At 61.5% G+C, this 26,914-nt stretch overlaps 1 protein-coding gene across 5 annotated transcripts in view; it reads left to right on the top strand.

Annotated features, from left to right (window-relative positions):
• Positions 1 to 26,914, top strand: part of DLG4 (discs large MAGUK scaffold protein 4) — a 90,398-nt gene that overhangs the window by 58,048 nt on the left and 5,436 nt on the right. For 4 of the 5 annotated variants that reach the window (XM_084616272.1, XM_084616270.1, XM_084616271.1 and 1 more), the window contains exons 3-14: positions 13,758 to 13,811; positions 14,869 to 14,919; positions 15,443 to 15,567; positions 16,941 to 17,110; positions 17,876 to 18,012; positions 18,683 to 18,827; positions 19,010 to 19,148; positions 21,296 to 21,452; positions 21,677 to 21,779; positions 22,850 to 22,964; positions 24,177 to 24,353; positions 25,531 to 25,567. In XM_084616272.1, coding sequence (XP_084472398.1) covers positions 13,758 to 13,811; positions 14,869 to 14,919; positions 15,443 to 15,567; positions 16,941 to 17,110; positions 17,876 to 18,012; positions 18,683 to 18,827; positions 19,010 to 19,148; positions 21,296 to 21,452; positions 21,677 to 21,779; positions 22,850 to 22,964; positions 24,177 to 24,353; positions 25,531 to 25,567 — 1,410 coding nt within the window. Of the gene's footprint in view, positions 1 to 8,783; positions 8,914 to 13,757; positions 13,812 to 14,868; positions 14,920 to 15,442; positions 15,568 to 16,940; positions 17,111 to 17,875; positions 18,013 to 18,682; positions 18,828 to 19,009; positions 19,149 to 21,295; positions 21,453 to 21,676; positions 21,780 to 22,849; positions 22,965 to 24,176; positions 24,354 to 25,530; positions 25,568 to 26,914 lie in introns of those variants that run through there. The other variant, XM_084616273.1, reaches the window with a different exon arrangement.

The following is a 26,914-nucleotide window of genomic DNA, read 5'->3' as shown; positions in this document are numbered from 1 at the left end:
CAAAAACAAACTTCACACCTATCTCTGAGCTAGTGAAGTCCTCAAATCGTGGATTAAAGACTTCAAGGAGCAGAGAATCCTCCAGCAAGTGACCCAGGCCCCACGCTGCAGAGGAAGGCGAAAAACCCCCAGGGCCTCTGCCAATCTGCCCTGGAGGAAAATTCCTTCCCGACCCCAGATATGGCGATCAGCTGAACCCTGGGCATGTGGGCAAGATTCACCAGCCAGACACCCAGGAAAGAAGTCTCTGTAGTAACTCAGATCCCACCCCATCTAACATCCCATCATAGGCCGTTGGGCCTATTTACCGTGAATATTTAATTGCCAAAACCATGTTATCCCATCATACCATCTCCTCCATAAACGTATCGAGTCTAATCTTGAAGCCAGATAGATCTTTTGCCCCCACTGCTCCCCTTGGAAGGCTGTTCCAGAACTTCACTCCTCTGATGGTTAGAAACCTTCATCTAATTTCTAGTCTAAATTTCCCGGTGGCCAGTTTATATCCATTTGTTCTTGTGTCCACATTGGTACTGAGCTTAAATAATTCCTCTCCCTCTCCCGTATTTATCCCTCTGATATATTTATGGAGAGCAATCATATCTCCCCTCAACCTTCCTTTAGTTAGGCTAAACAAGCCAAGCTCCTTGAGTCTCCTTTCATAAGACAAGTTTTCCATTCCTCGGATCATCCTCGTAGCCCTTCTCTGTACCTGTTCCCGTTTGAATTCATCCTTCTTAAACATGGGAGACCAGAACGGCACACAGTATTCCAGGTGAGGTCTCACCAGGGCCTTGTATAACGGTACTAAAACCTCCTTATCCCTACTGGAAATACCTCGCCTGATGCATCCTAAGACCTCATTAGCTTTGTTCACGGCCATATCACATTGGCGGCTCATAGTCATCCTGTGATCAACCAATACTCCAAGGTCCTTCTCCTCCTCCGTTACTTCTAATTGATGCGTCCCCAGCTTATAACTAAAATTCTTGTTATTAATCCCTGAATGCATGACCTTACACTTCTCACCATTAAATTTCATCCTATTACTATTACTCCAGTTTACAAGGTCATCCAGATCCTCCTGTAGGATATCCCGGTCCTTCTCTAAATTGGCAAGACCTCCCAGCTTCGTATCAGCCGCAAACTTTATTAGCGCACTCCCGCTTTTTGTGCCGAGGTCAGTGATAAAAGATTAAATAAGATTGGTCCCAAAACCGATCCTTGAGGAACTCCACTGGTAACCTCCCTCCAGCCTGGCAGTTCACCTTTCAGTAGGACCCGTTGTGGTCTCCCCTTTAACCAATTCCTTATCCAGCTTTCAATTTTCCTATTGATCCCCATCTTTTCCAATTTAACTAATAATTCCCCCTGTGGCACGGTATCAAACGCCTTCCTGAAATCTAGGTCAATTAGATCCACTGCGTTTCCTTTGTCAAAAAAGATCTGTTACTTTCTCGAAGGAGATCGGGTTGGTTTGGCACCATCTACCTGTTGTAAAACCATGTTGTATTTTGTCCCATTGACTCCCATGTCCTTAACTACCTTCTCCTTCCAAATTTTTTCCAAGACCTTGCATCCGACAGATGTCGAACTAACAGGCCTACAATTCCCCGGATCACTTTTTTCCCCTTTCTTAAAAATGTTTACACTGTACATCACATTTTGTGTGGGTGGGGTGTGTGTATAAGCCTCGTGTAGATCTCACATTGAGTGTGGGTCTGGCTGGGTGTGTACCCTGAGTGTGTGTCTCTCATTGTGTGTGTGTGGATCTGCTGGACGTGGCTCTGGGGATGAATGTGCGTCTAGGTGTCTGTGTTTTGTGTAGCTGTGGGTGTACACTTTGTGTCATTGCGTGTGTGTGTTGTCTGTGTGTATATATTGTGTGTAGCTGTGTGTACGTTGCATGCATGTCTAGCTGTGGGTGTACATTGTGTGTGTGTCTAGAGGTGTTTATACATGGGGGGTGTGTGCGTGCATTTTTTGTGTTTAGCTGTGTGTATGCATGGTGTGTTGTGTGTGTACATGGTGTGTGTATACATAGTGTGTGTGTTTTTGTGTGTGTGGGGTGTCTGTGTCTGGGTGTGTGTGTCAGGAGGATGTCTGTGTGTGTGTGTCTGGGTGTTTGGGTGTGTGGGTGTCCAGGCATGTGTGTGTTTTTCTGTGTGTGGGTGTGGATGTCTGGGTGTGTTTTTGTGTGTGTGTGTGTCAGGAGGCTGTCTGTGTGTGTCTGGGTGCATGTGTGTTTTTGTGTGTGTGTCAGGAGGATGTGTGTGTGTATGTGTGTCTGCGTGTTTGGGCGTGTGTGTGGGTGTGGGTGTGTGGGTGGGTGTCCGGGCATGGGTGTGTTTTTCTGTGTGTGGGTGCGTGTCTGGGTGTGTTTTTGTGTGTGTGTGTGTGTGTGTCTGGTGCGTGTGTGTTTTTCTGTGTGTGTGTCTGGGTGTGTGTGTGTGGGTGTCCGGGCATGTGTGTGTTTTTCTGTGTGTGGGTGTGGATGTCTGGGTGTGTTTTTGTGTGTGTGTGTCAGGAGGATGTCTGTGTGTGTGTGGGTGTGTCTGGGTGCGGGTGTGTTTTTGTGTGTGTGTCAGGAGGATGTGTGTGTGTATGTGTGTCTGGGTGTTTGGGCGTGTGGGTGTCTGGGCATGGGTGTGTTTTTGTGTGTGTGTGTGTCAGGAGGATGTCTCTGTGTGTGTGTGTCTGGGCGTGTGTGTGTGTGTATCTGGGTGCGGGTGTGTTTTTGTGTGTGTGTGTGTCAGGAGGATGTGTGTGTGTGTATGTGTGTCTGGGTGTGTTTTTGTGTGGGTGGGTGTCTGGGTGTGTTTTTGTGTGTGTGTGTCAGGAGGATGTCTGTGTGTGGGTGCGTGTCTGGGCGTGTGGGTGGGTGTCTGGGTGTGTGTCTCTTCCTCGCTCTGTACCCCACTCCTGCTCCCTCCCTCCCCCCACCCCCATGCACGACCCCCGCGCGCCCCAGCCGCCCCTCCCTGCTCAGCTTCCATCCGCCCCATGGCGAGGTATTTATAATGGGGGTGGGGGTCAGACCCCGGTTATGGGGGGCAGAGATCCTGGCTGAGGGGAGGGGAGGCGGGGGCAGGACAGGGTGGGGGTGAGGATTTCTAAGCTGGCATCTCAAACCCAAGGAGAGGTTTGTGGGGTTCCTGCAGAGTTGGGGGGGGGACAGCTCGGCCCGGGGCTCGATTTGGGGGGTGCAGCTTGGACTTGGGGGGATAAGGCATTGGAACGGTTGAGGGGATTGATCTGGGGGCTGGGTGCAAACTTTGGGGGGTGCGATGTGGGGGCTGGGATGAAATTGGGGGGCAGGCAGTTAGGGCGGATAATAAATATGGGGGGTCGATGTGGGATGAGATTTTCTGGGTGCTGTATGAGATGTGAGGACGCTTTGGGGGTTCAGTGTAGGGCACAGGATAAAAACTTGGGGGGTTGTTATGAAACAGGGGATCCAGTTTCTTGGGGGGCGCCCTAGGGGGCGTGGAATAACCTTTGGGGAGTTCAGTTTGGCAGCGCGAATGGTTCCAGGGTTGGATCTGGGGGGCTTTGGAGGCTTCTTTTGGGGCAGAAGCCTGGATATGTTGGGGTACAGAGGGGGGGGCGGAAGGGGAGGGAGGTGATCGGGGGGCCTTGGGGAACAGCTTGGAATTTGTGAGGGCTCCTTTTTGGGGGGGGTCTGGAGTGCGGTGACACATAAGGGTTCATTTCACCCCCGCCGGATCATTGGCAGTTTTGGGGTGTTCTCTCACTGCACCCCGCTAATGGATTTGGGGTGTTGCATTCAGGCATTTAGGACAGGCTGGGTGTCAGGAGGGCTGGAGGGAGCCCAGGGCTGGGATATCCTGGGGGGCTGTGGGTCAGGAGTGAGGGGCACTGGCGGGGGGGGGGATGTTCTCACCCGCTCTCTCTGATCTCCTTACGTAGCCTCCCAAAGCGGCTTTACTCCCTTCCTGCCACAATCCAATTACCGGGGGCTGCCGACCCCCCCGGCCAAGGGCTGGCAGAGGACAGAATACAGAAACAGCCCACTAGGGGGTGCAGTGGGGCAGGGAGCAGGGCGGGGGGCTCAGCAGGGGGCGCTCTCCCCTGGCAGGCAGGGCTGGCCCCAGGGCGGCACTAGGGGGCACTGTGGGGCAGGGAGTGGGGCGGGGGGCTCGGCAGGGGGCGCTCTCCCCTGGCAGGCAGGGCTGGCCCCAGGGCAGCACTATGGGGCAGGGAGTGGGGCGGGGGGTCTCAGCAGGGGGCACTCTCCCCTGGCAGGTGGGGCTGGCCCCAGGGCGGCGCTGGGGGGCGCTGGGGGGCAGGGAGTGGGGCGGGGGGCTCGGCAGGGGGCGCTCTCCCCTGGCAGGCAGGGCTGGCCCCAGGGCGGCGCTAGGGGGCGCTGTGGGGCAGGGAGTGGGGCGGGGGCTCAGCAGGGGGCGCTCTCCCCTGGCAGGCAGGGCTGGCCCCAGGGTGGCACTAGGGGGCGCTGTGGGGCAGGGAGTGGGGCGGGGGGCTCGGCAGGGGGCGCTCTCCCCTGGCAGGCAGGGCTGGCCCCAGGGCGGCGCTAGGGGGCACAGTGGGGCAGGGAGCAGGATGGGGGGCTCAGCAGGGGGCGCTCTCCCCTGGCAGGCAGGGCTGCCCCATTGCCCTTCCCTCCCACCCCCATGAAATAAGCCACAATGGACCTGGGGGGGACATGTCGGAGACCATCTCCCCCTGCCCGAACCCCAACTTCCTTTCTTCCGTGCTGATCTCCGTACTTGACTAGCGCCCTCGTCTGTTCACTTCTTCTTCCCTATTTCATCCCGTCTTTCTTTCGTCGGGGGGTCCCTCTGTCCTTCATTCCGGTTCCCTTTTCTCCCTTCCGTTCGGTGTCATTTTCCCCCGGCGTTGACTCTGTTCGTTCTTCCAGCCCTGCCTTTTTCCTTCCTTCCATCGGCCCCCCTCACCCCCTGCACTCGTTCATCCTTGGCCTGCTTCTTTCCTGCGTTTCCTCGTCTTCCAGGCTTGCTTCCCTTCCTTCCCTTCTCTAATCATGGCTTTCTTTTCTCTTTTCATTTTTGTCACTTTCCAGGCCTGCTTTCTTTTCATTCCTCCATTCCTACTTCGGTGGCTCTTTGCTTTGCTTCATTCTTTCTTTCATTCGTTCCGTCTTTCCTTCCTTCATAGACTCCTGGAAGATCAGGGTTGGGAGGGATCCCAGGAGGTACCGAGTCCAGCCCCTCCTCAAAGCAGGACCAACCCCAACTGAATTCCCAGCTTACTTTCTTTCTCTCACATTAATGCTTTCTTTCTTTCTTTCTTTCTTTCTTTCTTTCTTTCTTTCTTTCTTTCTTTCTTTCTTTCTTTCTTTCTTTCTTTTTCTATCACTTTCCATGATTTCTTTACTTTCATTCCTACTTTGGTTTCTTTACTTTCATTCCTACTTTGGTTTCTTTCTTTCTTTCTTTTCTTTACTTTCACTCCCACTTTAGTTTCTTTCTTTCTTTTCCTATCACTTTCCATGATTTCTTTACTTTCATTCCTACTTTGGTTTCTTTCTTTCTTTCTCTTCCACTTTATTTTCTTTCTTTCTTTCCATGATTTCTTTACTTTCATTCCTACTTTCTTTCTTTTTCTTTCTCACTTTCCATGATTTCTTTACTTTCACTCCCACTTTGGTTTCTTTCTTTCTTTCTTTCTTACTTTAGTTTCTTTCTTTCTTTCCTTTCACTCCCACTTTAGTTTCTTTCTTTCTTTCTTTAAAGTGGGAGTGAAAGGAAAGAAAGAAAGAAAGAAACTAAAGTAAGAAAGAAAGAAAGAAACCAAAGTGGGAGTGAAAGTAAAGAAATCATGGAAAGTGAGAAAGAAAAAGAAAGAAAGTAGGAATGAAAGTAAAGAAATCATGGAAAGAAAGAAAGAAAATAAAGTGGAAGAGAAAGAAAGAAAGAAACCAAAGTAGGAATGAAAGTAAAGAAATCATGGAAAGTGATAGGAAAAGAAAGAAAGAAACTAAAGTGGGAGTGAAAGTAAAGAAAAGAAAGAAAGAAAGAAACCAAAGTAGGAATGAAAGTAAAGAAACCAAAGTAGGAATGAAAGTAAAGAAATCATGGAAAGTGATAGAAAAAGAAAGAAAGAAAGAAACTAAAGTAGGAGTGAAAGTAGTTTCTTTCTTTCTTTCTTTTTCTATCACTTTCCATGATTTCTTTACTTTCATTCCTACTTTGGTTTCTTTCTTTCTTTCACTCCCACTTTGGTTTCTTTCTTTCTTTCTTTCCATGATTTCTTTACTTTCATTCCTACTTTCTTTCTTTCTTTCTCACTTTCCATGATTTCTTTACTTTCACTCCCACTTTGGTTTCTTTCTTTCTTTCTTTCCATGATTTCTTTACTTTCATTCCTACTTTCTTTCTTTCTTTCTCACTTTCCATGATTTCTTTACTTTCACTCCCACTTTGGTTTCTTTCTTTCTTTCTTACTTTAGTTTCTTTCTTTCTTTCTTTCTTTCCTTTCACTCCCACTTTAGTTTCTTTCTTTCTTTCTTACTTTAGTTTCTTTCTTTCTTTCTTTCCTTTCACTCCCACTTTAGTTCTTTCTTCTTTCTTTAAAGTGGGAGTGAAAGGAAAGAAAGAAAGAAAGAAACTAAAGTAAGAAAGAAAGAAAGAAACTAAAGTGGGAGTGAAAGGAAAGAAAGAAAGAAAGAAAGAAAGAAACTAAAGTAAGAAAGAAAGAAAGAAACCAAAGTGGGAGTGAAAGTAAAGAAATCATGGAAAGTGAGAAAGAAAGAAAGAAAGTAGGAATGAAAGTAAAGAAATCATGGAAAGAAAGAAAGAAAGAAACCAAAGTGGGAGTGAAAGTAAAGAAATCATGGAAAGTGATAAAGAAAGAAAGAAAGTAGGAATGAAAGTAAAGAAATCATGGAAAGAAAGAAAGAAAGAAACCAAAGTGGGAGTGAAAGAAAGAAAGAAACCAAAGTAGGAATGAAAGTAAAGAAATCATGGAAAGTGATAGAAAAAGAAAGAAAGAAAGAAACTACTTTCACTCCTACTTTAGTTTCTTTCTTTCTTTCTTTTTCTATCACTTTCCATGATTTCTTTACTTTCATTCCTACTTTGGTTTCTTTCACATTCATTCTTTCATTCTCTCTTTCTTCATCTCTGTCCCCCAGGTTACCCCGCCCCCGCATCATTCCCAGCCTCCCCCAGCTGTCCCCGCCCCCAGCTGGCGGCCCCCCCACCCCCACCCCCACCCCCACCGATAAAGGAGGCCTTTCCCTTTAAGGCGCTTTGTAAAGTGGGGCTGCGGTCCCGGAAGCCGCCACCTGCGGGACTTGGGCGCCACCGCGTGGCCGCTTTAGGTAACGACACCGGCACCCGTCCCCCCGCCCCCGCCAGGAGAGAGAGTGAACTCCATCTCCGTGATGTTGAGGGGGAAACTGAGGCACAGATAGAGGACTAGAACCCCAGCCCCCCCCGCTCTATCCCACCAGCCCCCACGCCCCTCCCAGAGCCGGGAGAGAACCCAGGAGTCCTGGCTCCCAGACCCCCCATTCGCCCCCCCGCTCTAACCCACCAGAGCCTTGGTTTTCAATGGCTCTGAGGACTTGAGCTGTTAGATGCATTAAAGTTTCTCAGCTAATTTCCCTAGGAGGGCAGGGCGTCAGGACCCCGGTGTCCGGGCTAAATTCCCCCTTGGGTCAGACCACGCTGGCGGGCTAAACAACGCCCCCCCCCCCACCAGAGTGTCAATGGGAGACAGAAACCGCCTTCGCTTCCTGTCCCAAATAATCTGGCAGCGGTGCTGTGGGCTGTGCCCCACCCCAGAGGTGGCTGCATCTCCGCACCCAGCTGGAGATCCCTGAAATTGCAGGGGCGGGGGGGGGGGGGCTGGGCTACAGGTCGGGAGTGAGGGGCACCGGCAGGGCTGGGTTAGCAGGGGGGCTGCGGGTCGCGAATGGGGGACACCGGCAGAGTGGGGGGGGCAGGGCTGGGCTGGGCTGGCAGGGGAGCTGCGGGTCCGGAGTGAGGGGGGGCAGGGCTGGGCTAGGAGGGGGCTGCAGGTCGGGAGTGAGGGGCACGGGCAGAGCTGGGGGGGGCAGGGGGCTGCGGGTGGGGAGTGGGGGGGCAGGGCTGGGCTAGGAGGGGGCTGCAGGTCGGGAGTGAGGGGCACGGGCAGAGCTGGGGGGGCAGGGGGCTGCGGGTCCGGAGTGAGGGGGGGCAGGGCTGGGCTAGGAGGGGGCTGCAGGTCGGGAGTGAGGGGCACGGGCAGAGCTGGGGGGGCAGGGGGCTGCGGGTGGGGAGTGGGGGGGGAGGGTTGGGCTAGGAGGGGGCTGCAGACCGGGAGTGAGGGGGGGCAGGGCTGGGAGCGGGGGGACGGGACACCCAGGCTGTGATTCTCCCTGAGCTGGGGGGGGGAAGGGGTGGCCTTGGTGTGGGGGGAGCTGCCTCCCCCCCCGCCCCCCGGCAGGCTGGTGTCTCCGTCAGACGCGCAGAGGGAAGATCCCGGCGCGATCCGCGGCGCCCTCCGGCCCCCCGGCTGCGGCGCGGGATGGGGGAAGGGGCCGCCGAGCGGGGGGGGGAGCCGGGGCCGCCGGGGGCGGAGGGATAAAAAAAAAATCGCCCCCCCCCCACACTTCGGAGCCGGCGGAGGAGAAGCCGGTGGCGGATCGGCGGGCGTGGGGGGGGTCCCTGCAGCCGGCGAGGGACACGCGGGGGGGGCGGCTGCTGGAGGCGGAGGGGGGAGATTAGCCCCTCCCCCCGCGGGCTTTTGCCCATCCCCCTTTGGGGGCGGGGGCTGCAGCGGGGGGGGGCCGGGAAGGGGGGGCCCATCCCGTCCCCCCCCCCCAGCACCGGGGCCATGTTCGTGTCGGTCTGGTACGCCAAGAAGATGGGTCGGCGTCTGCTCAACAACGTCCGGCGGGCCCAGAGGCAGCGGGGCCGGGCCACGGTACCGGGGGCGGCGGGGGGCCCGAGGGGCAGGGAGCTGGGGGGATGCGGGAGGGGAGGGGGGCCGGGGGTGATGTGTGACGGGAGGGGGGAGGGAAGGGGGATTGTGGGGGGAGGGGGCAGGGAGTTGGGGGGATACGGGACGGGGAGAGAAGGGGATGTGGGGGGGAGGGGGCAAGGAGCTGGGGGGATGTGGGAGGGGAGGGGGGCCGGGGGTGATGTGTGACGGGAGGGGGGAGGGAAGGGGGATTGTGGGGGGAGGGGGCAGGGAGCTGGGGGGATGCGGGACGGGGAGAGAAGGGGATGTGGGGGGGAGGGGGCAAGGAGCTGGGGGGATGCGGGAGGGAAGGGGGATTGTGGGGGGAGGGGGCAGAGAGCTGGGGGGATGCGGGACGGGGAGAGGAGGGGATCTGTGGGGGGAGGGAGCAAGGAGCTGGGGGGATGCGGGAGGGGAGGGGGGCCGAGGGTGATGTGTGACGGGAGGGGGGAGGGAAGGGGGATTGTGGGGGGAGGGGGCAGGGAGTTGGGGGGATGCGGGACGGGGAGAGAAGGGGATGTGTGGGGGAAGGGAGCAAGGAGCTGGGGGGATGCGGGAGGGGAGGGGAGGGGAGGGGAGGGGGGCCGGGGGTGATGTGTGACGGGAGTTGGGGGGATGCGGGACGGGGAGAGAAGGGGATGTGGGGGGGAGGGGGCAAGGAGCTGGGGGGATGCGGGAGGGGAGGGGGGCCGAGGGTGATGTGTGACGGGAGGGGGGAGGGAAGGGGGATTGTGGGGGGAGGGGGCAGGGAGTTGGGGGGATGCGGGACGGGGAGAGAAGGGGATGTGGGGGGGAGGGGGCAAGGAGCTGGGGGGATGCGGGAGGGGATGGGGGGGACGGGAGGTGATGTGTGACGGGAGGGGGAGGGAAGGGGGATTGTGGGGGGAGGGGGCAGGGAGCTGCGGGGATGCGGGAGGGGATGGGGGGGACGGGAGGTGATGTGTGACGGGAGGGGGGAGGGAAGGGGGATTGTGGGGGGAGGGGGCAGGGAGCTGGGGGGATGCCGGACGGGGAGGGGGCAAGGAAGGGGGATAGTGGGGGGAGGGGGCAGGGAGCTGGGGGGATGCGGGAGGGGAGGGGAGGGGGGAGGGAAAGGGGATAGTGGGGGGAGGGGGGATGTGGGGGGGAGGGAGCAAGGAGCTGGGGGGATGCGGGAGGGGAGGGGGGAGGGAAGGGGGATGTGTGGGGGAGGAGGAGGAGGAGGGGACCCGGGGGGGGGGATGGCTGGGGGGAGGGGGGCGGAAAGGGGGATAGTGGGGGGAGGGAGGAGCTGGGAGGGGAAGGGGAGGAAGCTGGGGGAGGGGAGGGGGGAGAGAGGATAGTGGGGTGTGGGGGAGGTGAGGCAGGCTAGTGAGGGAGGGAGGACTGGGGGAGGGTGATAAAAAAGGGAAGGGGTCGCAGGGGAGGGAGGTGGAGGGGGCAGGGATCTGGGGGGCTGACAGGAGGAGCTGGCGGGGGGGGGAATGAGGGGGGGATGGGACCAGGCAGGGGGCACAGGCCGGGGGGTTGGGGGAGAAGGCTGGGGGCCGGCGTAGGCTGTGAGGGGAAGCAGGGGGGTGGGGAAGAGAGAGGTGGGGGGTAATTGGAGGGGCAGGGGAAGGGTGGGATTTTTGGGGGGCTGCGGGTCGGGAGTGAGGGGCACCGGCAGGGCTGGGGGGGGGCAGGGGAGCCATGAATGGAGCAGGGGCGGGGGCATCAGTCATGACGTCACGGGGATGTCTGCCTGACGTCACCATCCCTGCCTATGAATGGGGGAGCGGGGGAGGGGCTGCTGAATAAGTCAAGTGTTGAACAGAGCGGCGGGGGGGGGGCTGGGCAGGATGTTTTGGGGGGAGCAGAGGGGTGGGGGCATCTCAGCTGTTGGGGAGATCTGGTCCCGGACGCCTGGGTTCATGGCGTGCCTGCTGGGGCAGAGCCCCCCCTTCTGAGCCCCCCACCCCACAGCGCCCACTAGTGCCGCCCTGGGGCCAGCCCCCCCCACCAGCCGAGAGCGCCCCCTGCTGAGCCCCCACCCCACTCCACTCCCTGGCCCACAGCGCCCCCTAGTGCTCAGCCCTGCCTGCCAGGGGAGAGCGCCCCCCACCGAGCCCCCCGCCCTGCTCCCTCCCCCCAGCGCCGCCCTGGGGCAGTGGGCGGGGGGCTCTCATCCAAGACCAGCAACTCCCCCACCCGAGCCCTAGATACTTGGCCCGCTGGGACCCTCCAGCTGTCCCAGTTAGCTGACGCATTGAGCCCCGCTGCAGGAAGTGGGGGGAGGGAGAGGCACTGAGATGCGGCCACCTCTGGGGCGGGGCGGCCGGTGACCCGGGGACCCCTCGCCCGGCGCCGAGATGCGGCCACCTCTGGGGCAGGGCGGCCAGTGACCCGGGGACCCCTCGCCCGGCGCCGAGATGCGCCCACCTCTGGGGCGGGGCGGCCGGTGACCCGGGGACCCCTCGCCCGGCGCCAAGATGCGGCCACCTCTGGGGCGGGGCGGCTGGTGACCCGGGGACCCCTCGCCGGCGCTGAGATGCGGCCACCTCTGGGGCGGGGCGGCCGGTGACACGGGGACCCTTTGCCCGGCGCCGAGATGTGGCCACCTCTGGGGTGGTGCTGGCCCGTCGCTCTGGATAGTTCCTTGGGCTCTGCCAGAGGAAAGCCGGGCTCTGCTGGAGTCATTAGCGGCTCTGAATAATTAATATGAAACCTCCGTTAGGCACATTTTGTCCCTTCTCTCCTCTTCTCCGCTGGAGCTTTGAAACGCAGCCTCCCACGCAGGGAGCAGCCTCAGCTGCGGAGGGGAGTGGGGCCTACTGGTTAGGGGGCTGGGAGCCAGGACTCCTGGGTTCTCTCCCTGGCTCTGGATGGGGAGTGGGGGCTGGTCGGTTAGAGCAGGGGGGGCTGGGAGCCAGGACTCCTGGGTTCTTTCCCTGGCTCTGGGAGGGGAGTGGGGGCTGGTGGTTAGAGATGGGGGGGGGGCTGGGAGCCAGGACTCCTGGGTTCTCTCCCTGGCTCTGGGTGGGGAGTGGGGGCTGGTCGGTTAGAGCAGGGGGGGCTGGGAGCCAGGACTCCTGGGTTCTCTCCCTGGCTCTGGGTGGGGAGTGGGGGCTGGTGGTTAGAGATGGGGGGGCCGGGAGCCAGGACTCCTGGGTTCTTTGCCTGGCTCTGGGAGGGGAGCGGGGGCTGGTGGTTAGAACGGTGGGGGCTGGGAGCCAGGACCCCCGAGCCAGCCAGTCCCTGCCCTGGGGCTGGATGGGAGCCGGCGCCCCCTAGCTGGGACAGGCCCCATTCTGCCCCCGCCCCCCATTAATTGGCCTTTTTAATCAGCCGACACAACCCTCGGCCCTAGAGCTCCATGGTCTGTGGCGGTCCCCTCGTTGCCACGACAACTCCCCCCCCGCGGTACTTGGTCCCAGTTCCCTGGCATCGCCATGGTTACCGTTGCCGAGGCGGCGGACCGGGCGGGGGAAGCTGGGAAGGTCGCTAGGGAGCCAGCGAGGGAAGGAAGAGCGGCCATGCCCCCCTCCCCCGTCCCTGGGCTGAGATGCAGCCACCTCTGGGGTGGGGCCTTCCCCCATCCAGAGTCCAGCCCTGCCCCCGCCCCCCTGCCCTGCCGGTGCCCCTCACTCCCGACCCGTAGCCCCCTGCTAGCCTGGCCCTGGGCCCCCCAGCCCTGCCGGTGCCCCTCACTCCCGACCCGCAGCCCCTTTCACCCCAGCCCTGCCCCCCCCAGCCCTGCCGGTGCCCCTCACTCCTGACCCGCAGCCCCCTGCTAGCCCAGCCCCCCCCAGCCCTGCTGGTGCCCCCACTCCCGACCCGCAGCCCCTGCCAGCCCAGCCCTGCCCCCCCAGCCCTGCCGGTGCCCCTCACTCCCGACCTGCAGCCCCTTTCACCCCAGCCCTGCCCCCCCCAGCCCTGCTGGTGCCCCCCACTCCCGACCCGCAGCCCCCTGCTAGCCTGGCCCTGGGCCCCCCAGCCCTGCTGGTGCCCCCACTCCCGACCTGCAGCCCCCTGCCAGCCCAGCCCCCCCCAGCCCTGCCGGTGCCCCCCACTCCCAACCCGCAGCCCCTGTTAGCCCGGCCCTGGGCTCCCCCCAGCCCTGAGATCCAATGTGGCGCTGAGGTTTTAGATGGAAGGGTCGCAGATGTCAAGTTTGGGGGTTCACGGGGCGCTTTGGGGCTGCCGTGAAATTTTGGGGTGCTCCCGGTGTGTGGGGGTGGCGGTTTTGAGTGATGGTTTTGTGGGTTTCAGGGGAATAGTTGGGCTGTTTTTTTGCCAGGGGGATATTCGCGGGGGGGGTGTCCCATGAATTTTGGGGGGGTGTTGATTCGGTGTAGATTTTTTGGGGGGCTCCCTCACTCTTTGGGGGGGCAAAACCTGAGGAGCTCTCGAGGCCGCTTTATCATTTGGGGTGTGACATTTCACAAGCTCTCATTCTGGAGCTTGATGGGTTGAATATTTGGGGGGGCGGGTCACTTTCAGGGCTCGGTTAGACAGCTCAGGGTGCCCCCCTGGCTGTCATGGCCCCCCCCAGCCCGGCTGGACTGCGGTTACTGCTGGGGCGCAGCATAAAGTTGGGGGGATCTTTTCTTCCACCCCAAAAGTCCCCAGGTCTCGCCCACCCGTTCGGGGGGGACCGGAGCCGCGAGCTCGCTGGGAACCCAAGGCCAAGCAGGTTGGGTGGGATACTTGGCTCCGGTCTGGGGGTGTCTCAGCCCCTGGGGGTGGGATCTGGTATCTCGGGGGGCCGGTGGCACCGCGGGGAAGCTGCTGAGATGCCCCCAGCCTCACGCTGGGGTCTCCTGCTTTTGTCTCCTCCTCTCCTGCAGGCGAATTCTCCGCCGGTCATCGTGAATACGGACACCCTGGAGGCGCCGGCGTATGTGAGTAGCCAAGTGGGGGGCTGGGGGGTTTGGGGGGCTGGGGGGGACCTAGTTTCCGGACCGGTGCAGCTTCCTCCTAGGTGCACATTGATCACTAGGATCCGTCCCCCCCACCCCAAACTCCCCCCCCCAAATCTTTCCCTCCCCCAAACTCCCCCCAGCCCCCAAAACCTTCCCCCCAACTCTTCCCTGATTTGACCCCCCCAAACCTTGTCCCCAAACTCACCCTGATGTGACTCCCCAAACCTTCCCTCCAAAACTCATCTCTGACCCCCCCAAATCTCCCCCAACCCCCACTGACCTCCCCCCAAAACTTCCCTCCGAAACTTCCCTTCCCCCCAAATGCCCTCAATTTTGCCCCCCAAACTCACCCCAATCTGACCCCCGCAAACCTTCCCCCACATCCCCCCCAACCCACCCTAAACTCTCCCCCAATCTTTCCCTCCCCCAAACTCCCCCCAGCCCACAACCTTCCCCCCAAACTCACCCCAGATCTGACTCCCCGAACCTTCCCTCCAAACTCATCTCTGGCCCCCCCAAATCTCCCCCAACCCACCCTGACCTCCCCCCAAAATCAGCTCCAAATCTTCCCCTCCCCCCAACCTTCCCCTGCCCCAACCTTCCCCCCCCCAACTCACCACTGATCTGAACTCCCAAACCTTCCCCCCAAATCTCCCCCAACCCACCCTGACCTGCCCCCAAAATCCCCTCCAAATCTTCCCCTCCCCCCAGACTCCCCCCAGCCGCCAAACCTTCCCCCCCCCCCCCCACAACTCACCTCTGGCTGCTTCTGTTCAACAGAGAGGCCTCTCGGTAGTTCTTACCCCTTTTCCCAGGTGTGTGGGGGGTGGGGGGTGGAAGATCCCCCCCCGGGGAATTGGAGGGGGGATGGGGGGTTCTTGTATGATGCAGGCAAATAGATCTTGTGGCTTTTCTTGTCTTTTTCCCCGAGTTCCTTGGATCTTTTCTGTCTCTTAATTCACCCTTTCGTTCTTTGTCCTTCGTTCTGCCGTGCGGGGGCCCAATTCTCACGCGCCCCCCCCCCCTTTCTGTCTAGGTCAACGGGACGGAGGGGGAGATGGAGTACGAAGAAATCACGTTAGAAAGGGTGAGACTCCGCGTTCCCGTCTCCTTCTTGGGGGTGAATTGGGGCGTAAAGCACCCCACAGACGAACGCCTCGCACCCCCTCCCCCAGCGCTGCCGGTGCCCCTCACTCCCGACCCGCAGCCCCCTGCCAGCCCAGCCCTGCCCCCCCGAGCCCTGCTGGTGCCCCTCACTCCCGACCCGCAGCCCCCTGCCAGCCCAGCCAGTGCCCCTCCCTCCCGACCCACAGCCCCCTGCCAGCCCAGCCCTGCCCCCCCCCGAGCCCTGCCGGTGCCCCTCACTCCCGACCCGCAGCCCCCTGCCAGCCCAGCCCTGCCCCCCCGAGCCCTGCCGGTGCCCCTCACTCCCGACCCGCAGCCCCCTGCCAGTCCAGCCCTGCCCCCCACAGCCCTGCCGGTGCCCCTCACTCCTGACCCGCAGCCCCCTGCCAGCCCAGCCCTGCCCCCCCGAGCCCTGCCGGTGCCCCTCACTCCCGACCCGCAGCCCCTGGAGCGCGACTGACAGGTTTTGGGGGTGTCTCCTCCAGGGTAACTCCGGGTTGGGGTTCAGCATTGCCGGGGGCACGGACAACCCCCACATTGGGGACGACCCCAGCATCTTCATCACCAAAATCATCCCTGGGGGAGCCGCGGCTCAGGACGGCCGCCTCAGGTACCCGCGGGGGGAGTGGGGGGCGGAGAAGGGGCTGGGGAGCGGGGCGGGCTCGGCGTGGGCGTGGAAGCGAGGGTGAGCCGGGTGTGCGAGGTCGCTGAGCCGGTGCAGCGGGTGGGTTGTGTGGCCATGCACACGCCCGCACACAACGCCTCGCTGCGGGGGTGACAACCCCCCCGGAGGCTGATTGAATGTGCCCCGGCCTCCTCGTGCACGATCCCGCGCACGATCGTTTGCAGAATCGCTCCTTGCACGCGTGCGAATTGGTTTGCTGACCGTTCCTTGGCACCGGCGCCTGGTGACTTGGCCAATTACTCATTGCCTGGTCCCAGTTGCTCATTACCCTTGTGCGCTCACAGTGGCTTGGGGCACAATGGCACACAGCCATTGCACGCTTGCGCGTTGCACGCTCATCGTGCAATCGCTCGTGGCAGGCACGCAATCGCGTGTTGCAAACTGTTGCCATCGTTGCACAATCGCTCGCCCCGCGCTCTTTGCACACACTCACAGTCCCTCCTTGCACACGTGCTCGTGGCCCCTGCTCACACGTGTTTGTCGCACTCCTGCCAAACTCATTGCACGGGCCCAATCACAGTCTGGCAGGTGCTCACCATGTCTCAGTGCACACTTGCTGATTGTAAATGCGCACAACCGCTCACGGCACAAGCATTCGTTGCACACTCATGTGCTCACACTCTCCCACTGCAGAATTGCTCATTGCACACTGTTTACCGCATCGCTCGTGGCACGTACTCACAATTGCTGCTTGCACCATTGTTCCCTGTTACACACTTATTACGCCGTTGCTCATGGCAGACACTCACCATTGCACAGTCATTCACTGGAGATGTTCACAATCGCCCACGACACAATTGCTCACCCCACACTCATTGCCTGTGATCACAATCCCTCTTTGCACAATTCCTCATCACGCAATCCCTTGTGGCGCAGGCTTACAATCGCTCTTTGCACAACTGATCCCTGCACACTCTCCGGCTCCTTCCTTGCACAATTGGTCCTTGCACAACTGCTCACGGCAGACTCTCCTAGTTGTTCCTTGCACAATCGCTCTTGCAGATGCTCACAATCTTTCATTGCCCGGGTGGTCATTGCACACTCATCGCACAACCACTCATTGCAGAGGCTTACAAACGCTCACCATGCTGTCACTCCTTGCACACTCATTCCCCAGTTGCTCATGGCTCACCCGCCCAAGGGCTCCTTGCCCGGTCGCTCATATCTCCTCCGTCGCCCCATCCTCGCAGCACGTGTGTCTCGCACGCTTGCTCCCGGCACCCGCTCGCAATCGCCCCGGGGCCCCCCGGCCCCCGTGAGACCCCCTGATCTCCCCCCCGACCGTGTCCCTGCACCAGGGTGAACGACAGCATCCTGTTTGTGAACGACGTGGACGTGCGAGAGGTGACCCACAGCACGGCGGTGGAGGCGCTGAAGGAAGCCGGCTCCATCGTGCGTCTCTACGTCATGCGGCGCAAGGCCCTGGCCGAGAAGGTCATGGAAGTGAAGCTCATCAAGGGGCCCAAAGGTCAGAGATGCCCTGCAGCCGGGGAGCCCCTTGGACAGCCCCCCTGAATCCCCCCCATGGCTTGGGATACCCCGGACAGCCCCCCAAGCTCCTTGGAAAGATCCTCCCTCTGAGAGACCCCCCCCATGGCTGGGGATGTCCCTATGAACCCCCCGTCTTCCCTTGGAGAGACCCTGATAACTTGGGGGTCACATACACTCCCTGCTCCACCAGCCCCCCCTCCTGCTTCCGTCCACTGAGGCCTCCTGAGAGAACACCCCAGACCCCCCCTAGAGCCAGGGTCTCCATTGTCCACCCCCTGGTTCCCCCACTAAGGAACCCCTGAAGAGAACCCCTCAATAAACCCCTGGTCCCCCCCATACACTGAGAGACCCGCCCCCCCCACCGGATAACCCCCATCCTGGAGAGAGCCCCTTGGACCCAGCACATCCCAAAGCCAGGAGTCCCCCTGGAATCCCCGCCCCCCCATACATGCTCCCCCTTGACAGCCCCCCACCACTTTCTACTCCCTCCTTGGAGATTCCCCCCCCTCCAGGATTCCCCTCCCTAGGGCAGAAGTCCCCCCTTTCTTTCCCATGATCCCCCCGAACCCCATCATCACCCCATGCTCCCCAGAGGGACCCCCCTCAAAGATCAGTCCCAAAGACCCCTCCCTGGGATCTCCCCCTCATCCCCTTCTCTCTGACTCTCCCCAGTTCTGCCTGCCCCCCCACCCCACCCCCGAAAATCTCCCCCTCTGAATCTCTCTCCCCTCCCCCGGCTCAGGTCTGGGGTTCAGCATCGCAGGGGGCGTCGGCAACCAGCACATCCCTGGGGACAACAGCATCTACGTCACAAAGATCATCGAGGGGGGGGCCGCCCACAAGGATGGGCGCCTCCAGATTGGGGACAAGATCCTGGCGGTGAGTCTTCCCCCCAGCCAGGCAGGGGTTAACTGAGCCCCAGGGTGGGCGGGGAGGGGCCTGAGTAGAGGGTGGGAGGGGCTTAGCAGGGTGGGAGGGGTTTAGCGGAGGGTGCGGCTTAGTTGAGGGGGAGGAGCCTAAGTGAGGGGGCAGCTGAGTGGGAGGGGCTTAGTGGAATGAGTTGAGGGAGGGGCCTAATTGAGGGGCGGGGCTTGTTGAGAGGGAGGAGCCTATGTCAGGGGGAAGCTGAGTGGGAGGGGCTTAGCTGAGTGGAGAGAGTTGGGGAGGGACCTAATTGAGGGGCGGGGCTTAGTTGAGAGGGAGGAGCCTATGTCGGGGGAAGCTGAGGGGGGGACTTAACTGAGAGGAGGAAGCTGAGTGGGAGGGGCTTAGTGGAATGGAGAGAGTTGGGGAGGGGCTTAGTTGAGGGAAGGGGCTTAGTTGAGAGGGAGGAGCCTTCATCGGGGGGGAAGCCGAGTGGGTGGGGCTTATCTGTGGGGTGCTGAGCTGGGTGGGGGGCGTCCCCGGGACAGAATTTTTCTGCAAGACTCCCTGCCACTGGATATTGCCGAGAGTAGATGGGCCCATGGGCCCGAGGTGGGAGAAGAGGCAGGTGGGATACCGGGGCAGATGGGCCCATAGGTCTGACCCCATGTCCCCCCCACTCCAGGTTAACAACGTCAGCCTGGAGGACGTGATGCACGAGGACGCGGTGGCCGCCCTCAAGAACACGTACGACGTCGTCTACCTGAAGGTGGCGAAACCCACCAACATGTACCTCAACGACTCCTACGCCCCGCCCGACATCACCACCTGTGAGAACTGCCGGGGGCTGCGGGGGGGCGGGGTGGGGGGCTCAGCCGGGGGCAGGCCGGGCTGGCCCCAGGGGGCGCTGTGGGGCAGGGAGCATGGCGGGACCTCGGCATGAACAGCCGCCCCACCCCAGAGTTGGCCGCATCTCCGCCCGTAACGCCGCGCTTTTCTCTCCCCGCTACAGCGTACTCCCAGCACCTGGACAATGAAATCAGCCACCAGAGTTACCTGGGCACTGACTATCCACAAGCCATGACCCCCACCTCCCCCCGGCGCTACTCCCCCATCCCCAAGGAGATGATGGGGGAAGAGGACATACCCAGGTGAGCAAAGTCCCTGCCCCTCCCCTGGGGCCAGATGGCCGCCCCCTAGCGCGCCTGGGTGCCGACTGGCATGGTTTGGGGTGCACAAAGATCACCCCCTTTGTGGCCTCTTAATGGCATTCGTCTGCCAGGGATGCACACAGTTGTCCAGCTGAAGTGTAGGTGCCTGGGTGCAGGAGACGGACAGGCGCTCAGGTGACATACAGGCGGACGTGTAACACACGGCCGTGTGCACAATACAGAGGCGCACAGGAAATGGACAACCACACACAGTGACATACAGCTAACGGACAGCCATGCACTGTGATTTACAGGCGCACAGGTAACATACAGCCGTGCCCCATGACATACAGGTAGGTAATGTACAGCCACACACCATGACATACAGGTGCACAGACAATGGACAACCATGCACCGTAATGTACAGGAGCGAGGTAATGTAAACCCCCACACCGTGACATACAAGCGCACAGGGACTGTACATCCACACACCATGAAATACAGGTGCACAGGTTACATGCAGCCATGCACAGTAATATACAGGCGCACACGCAATCTACAACTGTGCACCATGACATACAAGCGCACAGCTAACCTACAGCCACCCACCATAACATACAAACGCACAGCTAATATACAGCCACTCACCGTAACATACAGGCGCAGAGGTTACCTACAACCATCCACCATCACATACAGGCGCACAGCTAATGTACAGCCACCCACTACAACATACAGGCGCACAGCTAATGTACAGCCACCCACTACAACATACAGGCGCGCAGGTTACCTACAGCCACCCACTGTAACATACAGGCGCACAGGTTACCTACAGCCACCCACCTTAACATACAGGTGCACAGCTAATGTACAGCCACCCACCGTAACATACAGGCGCACACCTAATGTACAGCCACCCGCCGTAACATACAGGCGCGCAGGTTACCTACAGCCACCCACCATAACATACAGGCGCACAGGTTACCTACAGCCACCCACCGTAACATACAGGCGCACACCTAATGTACAGCCACCCACCGTAACATACAGGCACGCAGGTTACCTACAGCCACCCACCATAACATACAGGCGCACAGGTTACCTACAGCCACCCACCGTAACATACAGGCGCACAGGTTACCTACAGCCACCCACCGTAACATACAGGCGCGCAGGTTACCTACAGCCACCCACCGTAACATACAGGCGCACAGGTTACCTACAGCCACCCACCGTAACATACAGGCGCACACCTAACGTACAGCCAGTCACCGTAACATACAGGCGCGCAGGTTACCTACAGCCACCCACCATAACATACAGGCGCACAGCTAATGTACAGCCACTCACCGTAACGTACAGGTGCACAGGTTACCTACAGCCACCCACTGTAACCTACAGGCGCACAGGTTATGTACAGCTGTATACAGATCACAGAGGCGCACAAATAAGAGACAGGCAGCCGTGTGACATTCAGGCATCCACATGACACGTTTGTGACACACACGCAGCCTCATAACCAACAGGCAACTTGGTCAGGTACCGGCGCTCATGCGCTGTGTAGGTTGTCACCGACTATACAGCCGCCTCTGGAACACATGTCGCACACGGCCACACATGCGCCCTGCATGCTACCAAGTACCGTTCAGGGGCCCACATGACATACAGGCGTTCAAATGGGGGTGCGGGTCAACGTGTGCGTGAGCACATCCTGGCACAGGGGCGCGCGGCCGGTCCCTGCAACTCTTCCAGCCTCACGGGGAAGTACAGGCGCACAGGCTCATGGACCGGGTTCGGGTGTCCACATACAGGCGGACAGGAGGGGTACAGGGAAATGCGCACAGGCGCTTGTGAAAGTACCAGGGCCTCCATGTTGTGGAAGGGACATACAGGCGCACCCGGCCAAGACACACTCACAGAGTTGCAGCGACGTACAGCCGCACCCGTAAGCTACCGTCGCCCATGAGACGTACAGCCACCTCCTGTAACCGCCAGGCGTCATGACCGTCAGGCCTCACACACTCATCCCCCTCGGGGTGCTCTGCCTTTCCGGCTGTGCACTCTGGGTGGTGGGGTGTTGCGGGACTCCGTCCGTGACTGTCCCCTCGCCCTGTGGGGTTCCTGACCTCGGTACCCCCCCTCCGCAGGGAACCCCGCCGGATCATCATCCACCGCGGCTCGACGGGCCTGGGATTCAACATTGTCGGGGGCGAGGATGGCGAAGGGATCTTCATCTCCTTCATCCTGGCCGGGGGGCCGGCAGACCTGAGTGGGGAGCTGCGGAAAGGGGACCAGATCCTCTCGGTAAGAACCCGCCCCCGCCCCCCCCAGAGCCAGCCAGTCCCCCTGCCCTGGGGCCAAATGGGAGCCGGCGCCCCCCCAGAGGGGACCGGCCCCTGCCCCATTCCCCACCCCCCTGAGCCAGCCAGTCCCCGCCCTGGGGCCGGATGGGAGCCGGTGCCCGCTGGAGGGGACAGACCCTGTGCCCCATTCCCCGCCCCCCTGACATGGCATCCCTCTCCCCTCAGGTGAACGGGGTGGATCTCAGGAATGCAACCCACGAGCAGGCTGCCATCGCACTGAAAAACGCTGGCCAGACAGTGACAATCATCGCTCAGTATAAACCTGACGGTGAGGGTCAGCTCGGGCCGGGGCCCACCTCTGGGTGGCATCATGGAGGGAGGGACAGGGGCTCGGTGGCTGGGGCTGGGTGGGTGGGTGGGCGGATGAGGTTGGAAGGATGGAGGGATGCCCGGGGGTTGGCCGGCTGGGAGAAGGGACGTGTGGGGTGTTGGATGGAGACTGGGTGGGCGGATGGACGGACAGAGGGATGGGGATGGAGACTGGGTGGGCGGATGGTGGGATGGGGTGTTGGGCGGATGGACGGATGGCAGGATGGGGATGGAGGGTGGACGGACAGACGGAGGGATGGGGTTGGAGGGTGGGTGGACGGACGGACGCTGGAATGGGAATGGAGGGCAGGTGGACGGACGGATGGTGGGACAGGGTGTTGGGCGGATGGACGGACGGCGGGATGGGGATGGACAAATGGGGGGATGGGGTGTTGGGCGGATGGATGGACGGCGGGATGGGGATGTAGGGTGGGTGGATGGACGGATGGAGGGATGGGGATGGACAGACGGGGTGATGGGGTGTTGAGCGGATGGACAGATGGTGGGATGGGGATGGAGGGTGGGTGAATGGACAGATGGAGGGATGGGGATGGACGGACAGAGGGACGGGGTGTTGGGCGGGCGGATGGACGGTGGGATGGGAATGGAGGGTGGGTGGATGGACGGATGGAGGGATGGGGATGGACAGACGGGGTGATGGGGTGTTGAGCGGATGGACAGATGGTGGGATGGGGATGGAGGGTGGGTGAATGGACAGATGGAGGGATGGGGATGGACGGACAGAGGGACGGGGTGTTGGGCGGGCGGATGGACGGTGGGATGGGAATGGAGGGTGGGCGGAAAGACAGATAGCAGGATGGGGTGTTGGGCGGACAGACGGACGGCGGGACGGGGTTTGGGCGGAAGGACGGACGGCGGGACGGGGGCGCACGGACGGACCGGCGGGTTCCCCTGGCAGGAGGCCTCGTGCCGGCCGGGCGGATTTGGGGGACGCCGAGGGGGGAGGAGGGACGTCCTGGGGGGGGCCCCAGGCAGCACCTGGCCCCGAACCCCCCGATTGCCCCCCAGAGTACAGCCGCTTCGAGGCCAAAATCCACGACCTGCGGGAGCAGCTGATGAGCAGCAGCCTGGGCTCCGGGACGGCCTCCCTGCGCAGCAACCCGAAGCGGGGCTTTTACATCCGGTGAGAGCCCCCCCGGGGCCCCCCCAGACCCCTGAGATACCCAGCCCCCCCATGAGCCCCCCACCGACCCCCGGGAGCCCCCCACCCCCCTGAGATTCCCAGCCCCCCCACAAGACCCCCCACTGACCCCCGGGAGCCCCCCACCCCCTGAGATACCCAGCCCCACCACGAGTCCCCTGTCACCCCACAAGACCTCCCGTAGATCCCCAGGAGCCACCCCCAACAAGTTCCCCCCAGCCCCTCACGAGCCCCCCTGTCACCCCACAAGCCCCCCACAGAGCCCCCAGGAGCTTCCCCACCCCCTCTGAGATGCTCCACCCCCCACAAACCCTACCATCCCCCCACAGAACCTCCCACCCCCCTAAGCCCCCCATCTCCCCACAAGCCTCCCAACTCCCCAGGAGTCCCCCCAACCCCTGACAGACACCCCAGGAGCTTCCCCACCCCACTGAGACGCTGCACCCCGCAGAAACCCTCCCATCCCCCCACAGAGCTCCTTTAGCTTCCCCATCCCCCCACAAACCCTCCTGAGCCCCCAGGAGTCCCCCCCGGAGCCCCAAGAGCTTCCCCAGGCCCCACGAACCCTCCCATCCCCCCACACATCCCCAAGAACCTCCCAACCCCTCACTGACTCCCACAAGCCCCCCCAACCGTCCCCACACACACGACCCCCCAGCCCGGCTGCTGAGCACCCCACTAACTCCGCCCCTCATACGCATGGAGCCGGGGAGCCTCATGTCCCCCCTGTCCACAGAAGGGGAGTGTCCTCTAGTCTGGTGGGTCAGAGCGGGCCGGGGGCCTGGGAGCCCGGACGCCTGGGTTCTCTCCCCAGCTCTGGGAGGGGAGCGGGGGCTGGTGGGTCAGAGCAGAGGGGGCTGGGAGCCAGGACTCCTGGGTTCTCTCCCCGGCTCCGGGAGGGCAGTGGGGGCTGCCGGGTCAGGGCAGGAGGGGCTGGGAGCCAGGACTCCTGGGTTCTCTTCCCAGCTCCGGGAGGGCAGTGGGGGCTGGCAGGTCAGAGCAGAGGGGGCTGGGAGCCCGGACACCTGGGTTCTCTCCCCGGCTCTGGGAGGGCAGTGGGGGCTGGCGGGTCAGGGCAGGGGGCTGGGAGCCAGGACTCCTGGGTTCTCTCCCTGGCTCCGGGAGGGCAGGTCAGGGCAGGGGGCTGGGAGCCCGGACGCCTGGGTTCTCTGACCCCCCCGCCCCGCCCTGCAGGGCGCTGTTCGACTACGACAAGACGAAGGACTGCGGGTTCCTGAGCCAGGCGCTGAGTTTCCGCTTCGGGGACGTGCTGCACGTGGTCGACGCCTCGGACGACGAGTGGTGGCAGGCGCGGCGGGTCCACCCCGACGGGGAGGGCGACGAGATCGGCTTCGTGCCCAGCAAGAGACGGTACCGGCGGGGGCTGGGGGAGAGTCTGTGGGGCTGAAGTGGCTGTTGGGGGGAGGTGGGGCCGCAGGGGGAGAGGTTGTGGGGAGGGTTTGGGGGTGGGGCTTTGGGAAGGGGGCGGGGCCGCAGGGGGAGAGGTTCTGGGGAGGGTTTGGGGGTGGGGCTTTGGAAAGGGGGCGGGGCTGCAGGGCAGGGGGGGCTGCAGAGGGAGAGCTTGTGGGGAGGGTTTGGGGGTGGGGCTTTCAGAAGGGGCGAGCTGCAGGGCAGGGGCGGGGCTGCAGGGGGGAGAGGTTGTGGGGAGGGTTTGGGGGTGGGGCTTTGGGAAGGGGGCAGGGCCGCAGGGCAGGGGGCGGGGCCTCAAGGGGAGAGGGTGTGGGGAGGGGTGGAGTGGGCGGGGCCTCAGGGCAGGGGCGGGACTGCAGGGAAAGAGGTTCTGGGGATGGTTTGGGGGTGGGGCTTTCAGAAGGGGCGGGCCGCAGGGCAGGGGTGGGGCTGCAGGGGGGAGAGGTTGTGGGGAGGGTTTGGGGTGGGGCTTTGGGAAGGGGGCAGGGGTGCAGGGGGAGAGGTTCTGGGGAGGGTTTGGGGGTGGGGCTTTGGAAAGGGGGCGGGGCTTCAGGGCAGGGGGAGGGGCCACATGGGGAGAGGTTGTGGGGAGGGTTTGGGGGTGGGGCTTTGGGAAGTGGGCGGGGCCAAAGGGGGCGGGGCTGCAGGGGGAGTTTCTGGGGAGGGTTTGGGGGTGGGGCTTTGGAAAGGGGCGGGGCCGCAGGGCAGGGGGGCTGCAGAGGGAGAGCTTGTGGGGAGGGTTTGGGGGTGGGGCTTTGGAAAGGGGCAGGGCCGCAGGGCAGGGGGGGCTGCAGGGGGAGAGGTTCTGGGTAGGGTTTGGGGGTGGGGCTTTGGGAAGGGGGCAGGGCCGCAGGGCAGGGGTGGGGCTGCAGGGGGGAGAGGTTGTGGGGAGGGTTTGGGGGTGGGGCTTTGGAAAGGGGCGGGGCCGCAGGGCAGGGGGGGCTGCAGGGGGAGTTTCTGGGGAGGGTTTGGGGGTCGGGCTTTGGAAAGGGGCGGGGCTGCAGGGGGCGGGGCTGCAGGGGGAGTTTCTGGGCAGGGTTTGGGGGTGGGGCTTTGGAAAGGGGCGGGGCCGCAGGGCAGGGGGCGGGGCCGTCTCTGAGTTTTGCCCTCCCTGCAGGGTGGAGCGCCGGGAGTGGACGCGGTTAAAGGCCAAGGTGAGTGGCTGCTCCCATGCCCCCCACACGCTCCCCCTGGGGGCGGGGGGGCTGGGTCTGCAAACACCGGGTGGGGGGAGGCAGCCAGGGTGCCTGACCCCCAGGGGGTGCTGTGGGGCGCGGCTCCCACCGCAGGCACCAGAGCTGGAAGAGACGCGGGGGAGGGGGATCCATGGGGGGGTGGGGCTATCCTGGGGTGAGGGGCCCTGGGGTTGTGGGGTGGGCAGGGGAATGGGATGGGGGGAGGTGAGAGATGGAGGCTGTAATGGACCCCCCTATGGGTAGAGAAATGGGAGGGGACATGGGCAATTTATGTCTGTCTGTCTGTCCTATCCATCTATCCACCCCCCCTCTATCTATCTACCCCATCCACCCCCCCTCTATCTATCCACCCCCCTCTATCTATCTACCCCATCCACCCCCCTCTATCTATCTACCCCCCCTCTATCTATCTACCCCATCCACCCCCCCTCTATCTATCCACCCCCCCTCTATCTATCTACCCCATCCACCCCCCCTCTATCTATCTACCCCCCTCTATCTACCCCATCCACCCCCCTCTATCTATCTACCCCCCCTCTATCTATCTACCCCATCCACCCCCCCTCTATCTATCTACCCCCCTCTATCTATCTACCCCATCCACCCCCCCTCTATCTATCTACCCCCCTCTATCTATCTACCCCATCCACCCCCCATCTACCCCCCTCTATCTATCTACCCCATGCACCCCCCTCTATCTATCTATCAACCCCATCCACCCCCCTCTATCTATCCACCCCATCTATCCACCCCCCCTCTATCTATCTATCTACCCCATCCACCCCCCATCTACCCACCCCCCTCTATCTATCTATTTATCTACCCCATCCACCCCCTCTATCTTTGTATCTACCCCCATCTATCTATCTACCCCGTCCACCCCCCCATCTATCTATCTATGCCCCTGTCCCGGGGTCCCCGGGCGATGCTCTGGAACTGCTCCCCGCGAAGCCGGGCAGGACTCTGGGGGAGTCTCCTCTCGGGGGGCAGCCTGTCTGCAGGACACACAGCTCCCCCGGCTCCACCTTCCTGGCTCTGACCCCAGAGCCTCCAGCCCCCCTGCCCCTCCCTGCGCTTCCCCCAGCCAGTCCGCCCAGGCGGGGTCCTGGGGGGGCCAGAGGGTCCTGCCCCCCAACTCCGCAGTCAGACGGGACTCTCAGCCAGCCAGCAACACAGAAGGTTTATTAGACGACAGGGACATGGTCGAACACAGAGCTTGTAGGTGCAGAGAACAGGACCCCTCAGCCGGGTCCATTTTGGGGGGCCGTGAGGCAGACAACCCCGTCTGCCCTTCACTCCATGTCC

The sequence above is a fragment of the Lepidochelys olivacea genome (assembly GCF_965140295.1).
Source record: "Lepidochelys olivacea isolate rLepOli2 genome assembly, chromosome: 28".
Lineage (NCBI taxonomy): Eukaryota > Metazoa > Chordata > Testudines > Cheloniidae > Lepidochelys > Lepidochelys olivacea.
Note: the sequence above shows the minus strand (reverse complement) of the source record. Positions and strands in the feature narration are given on the sequence as shown.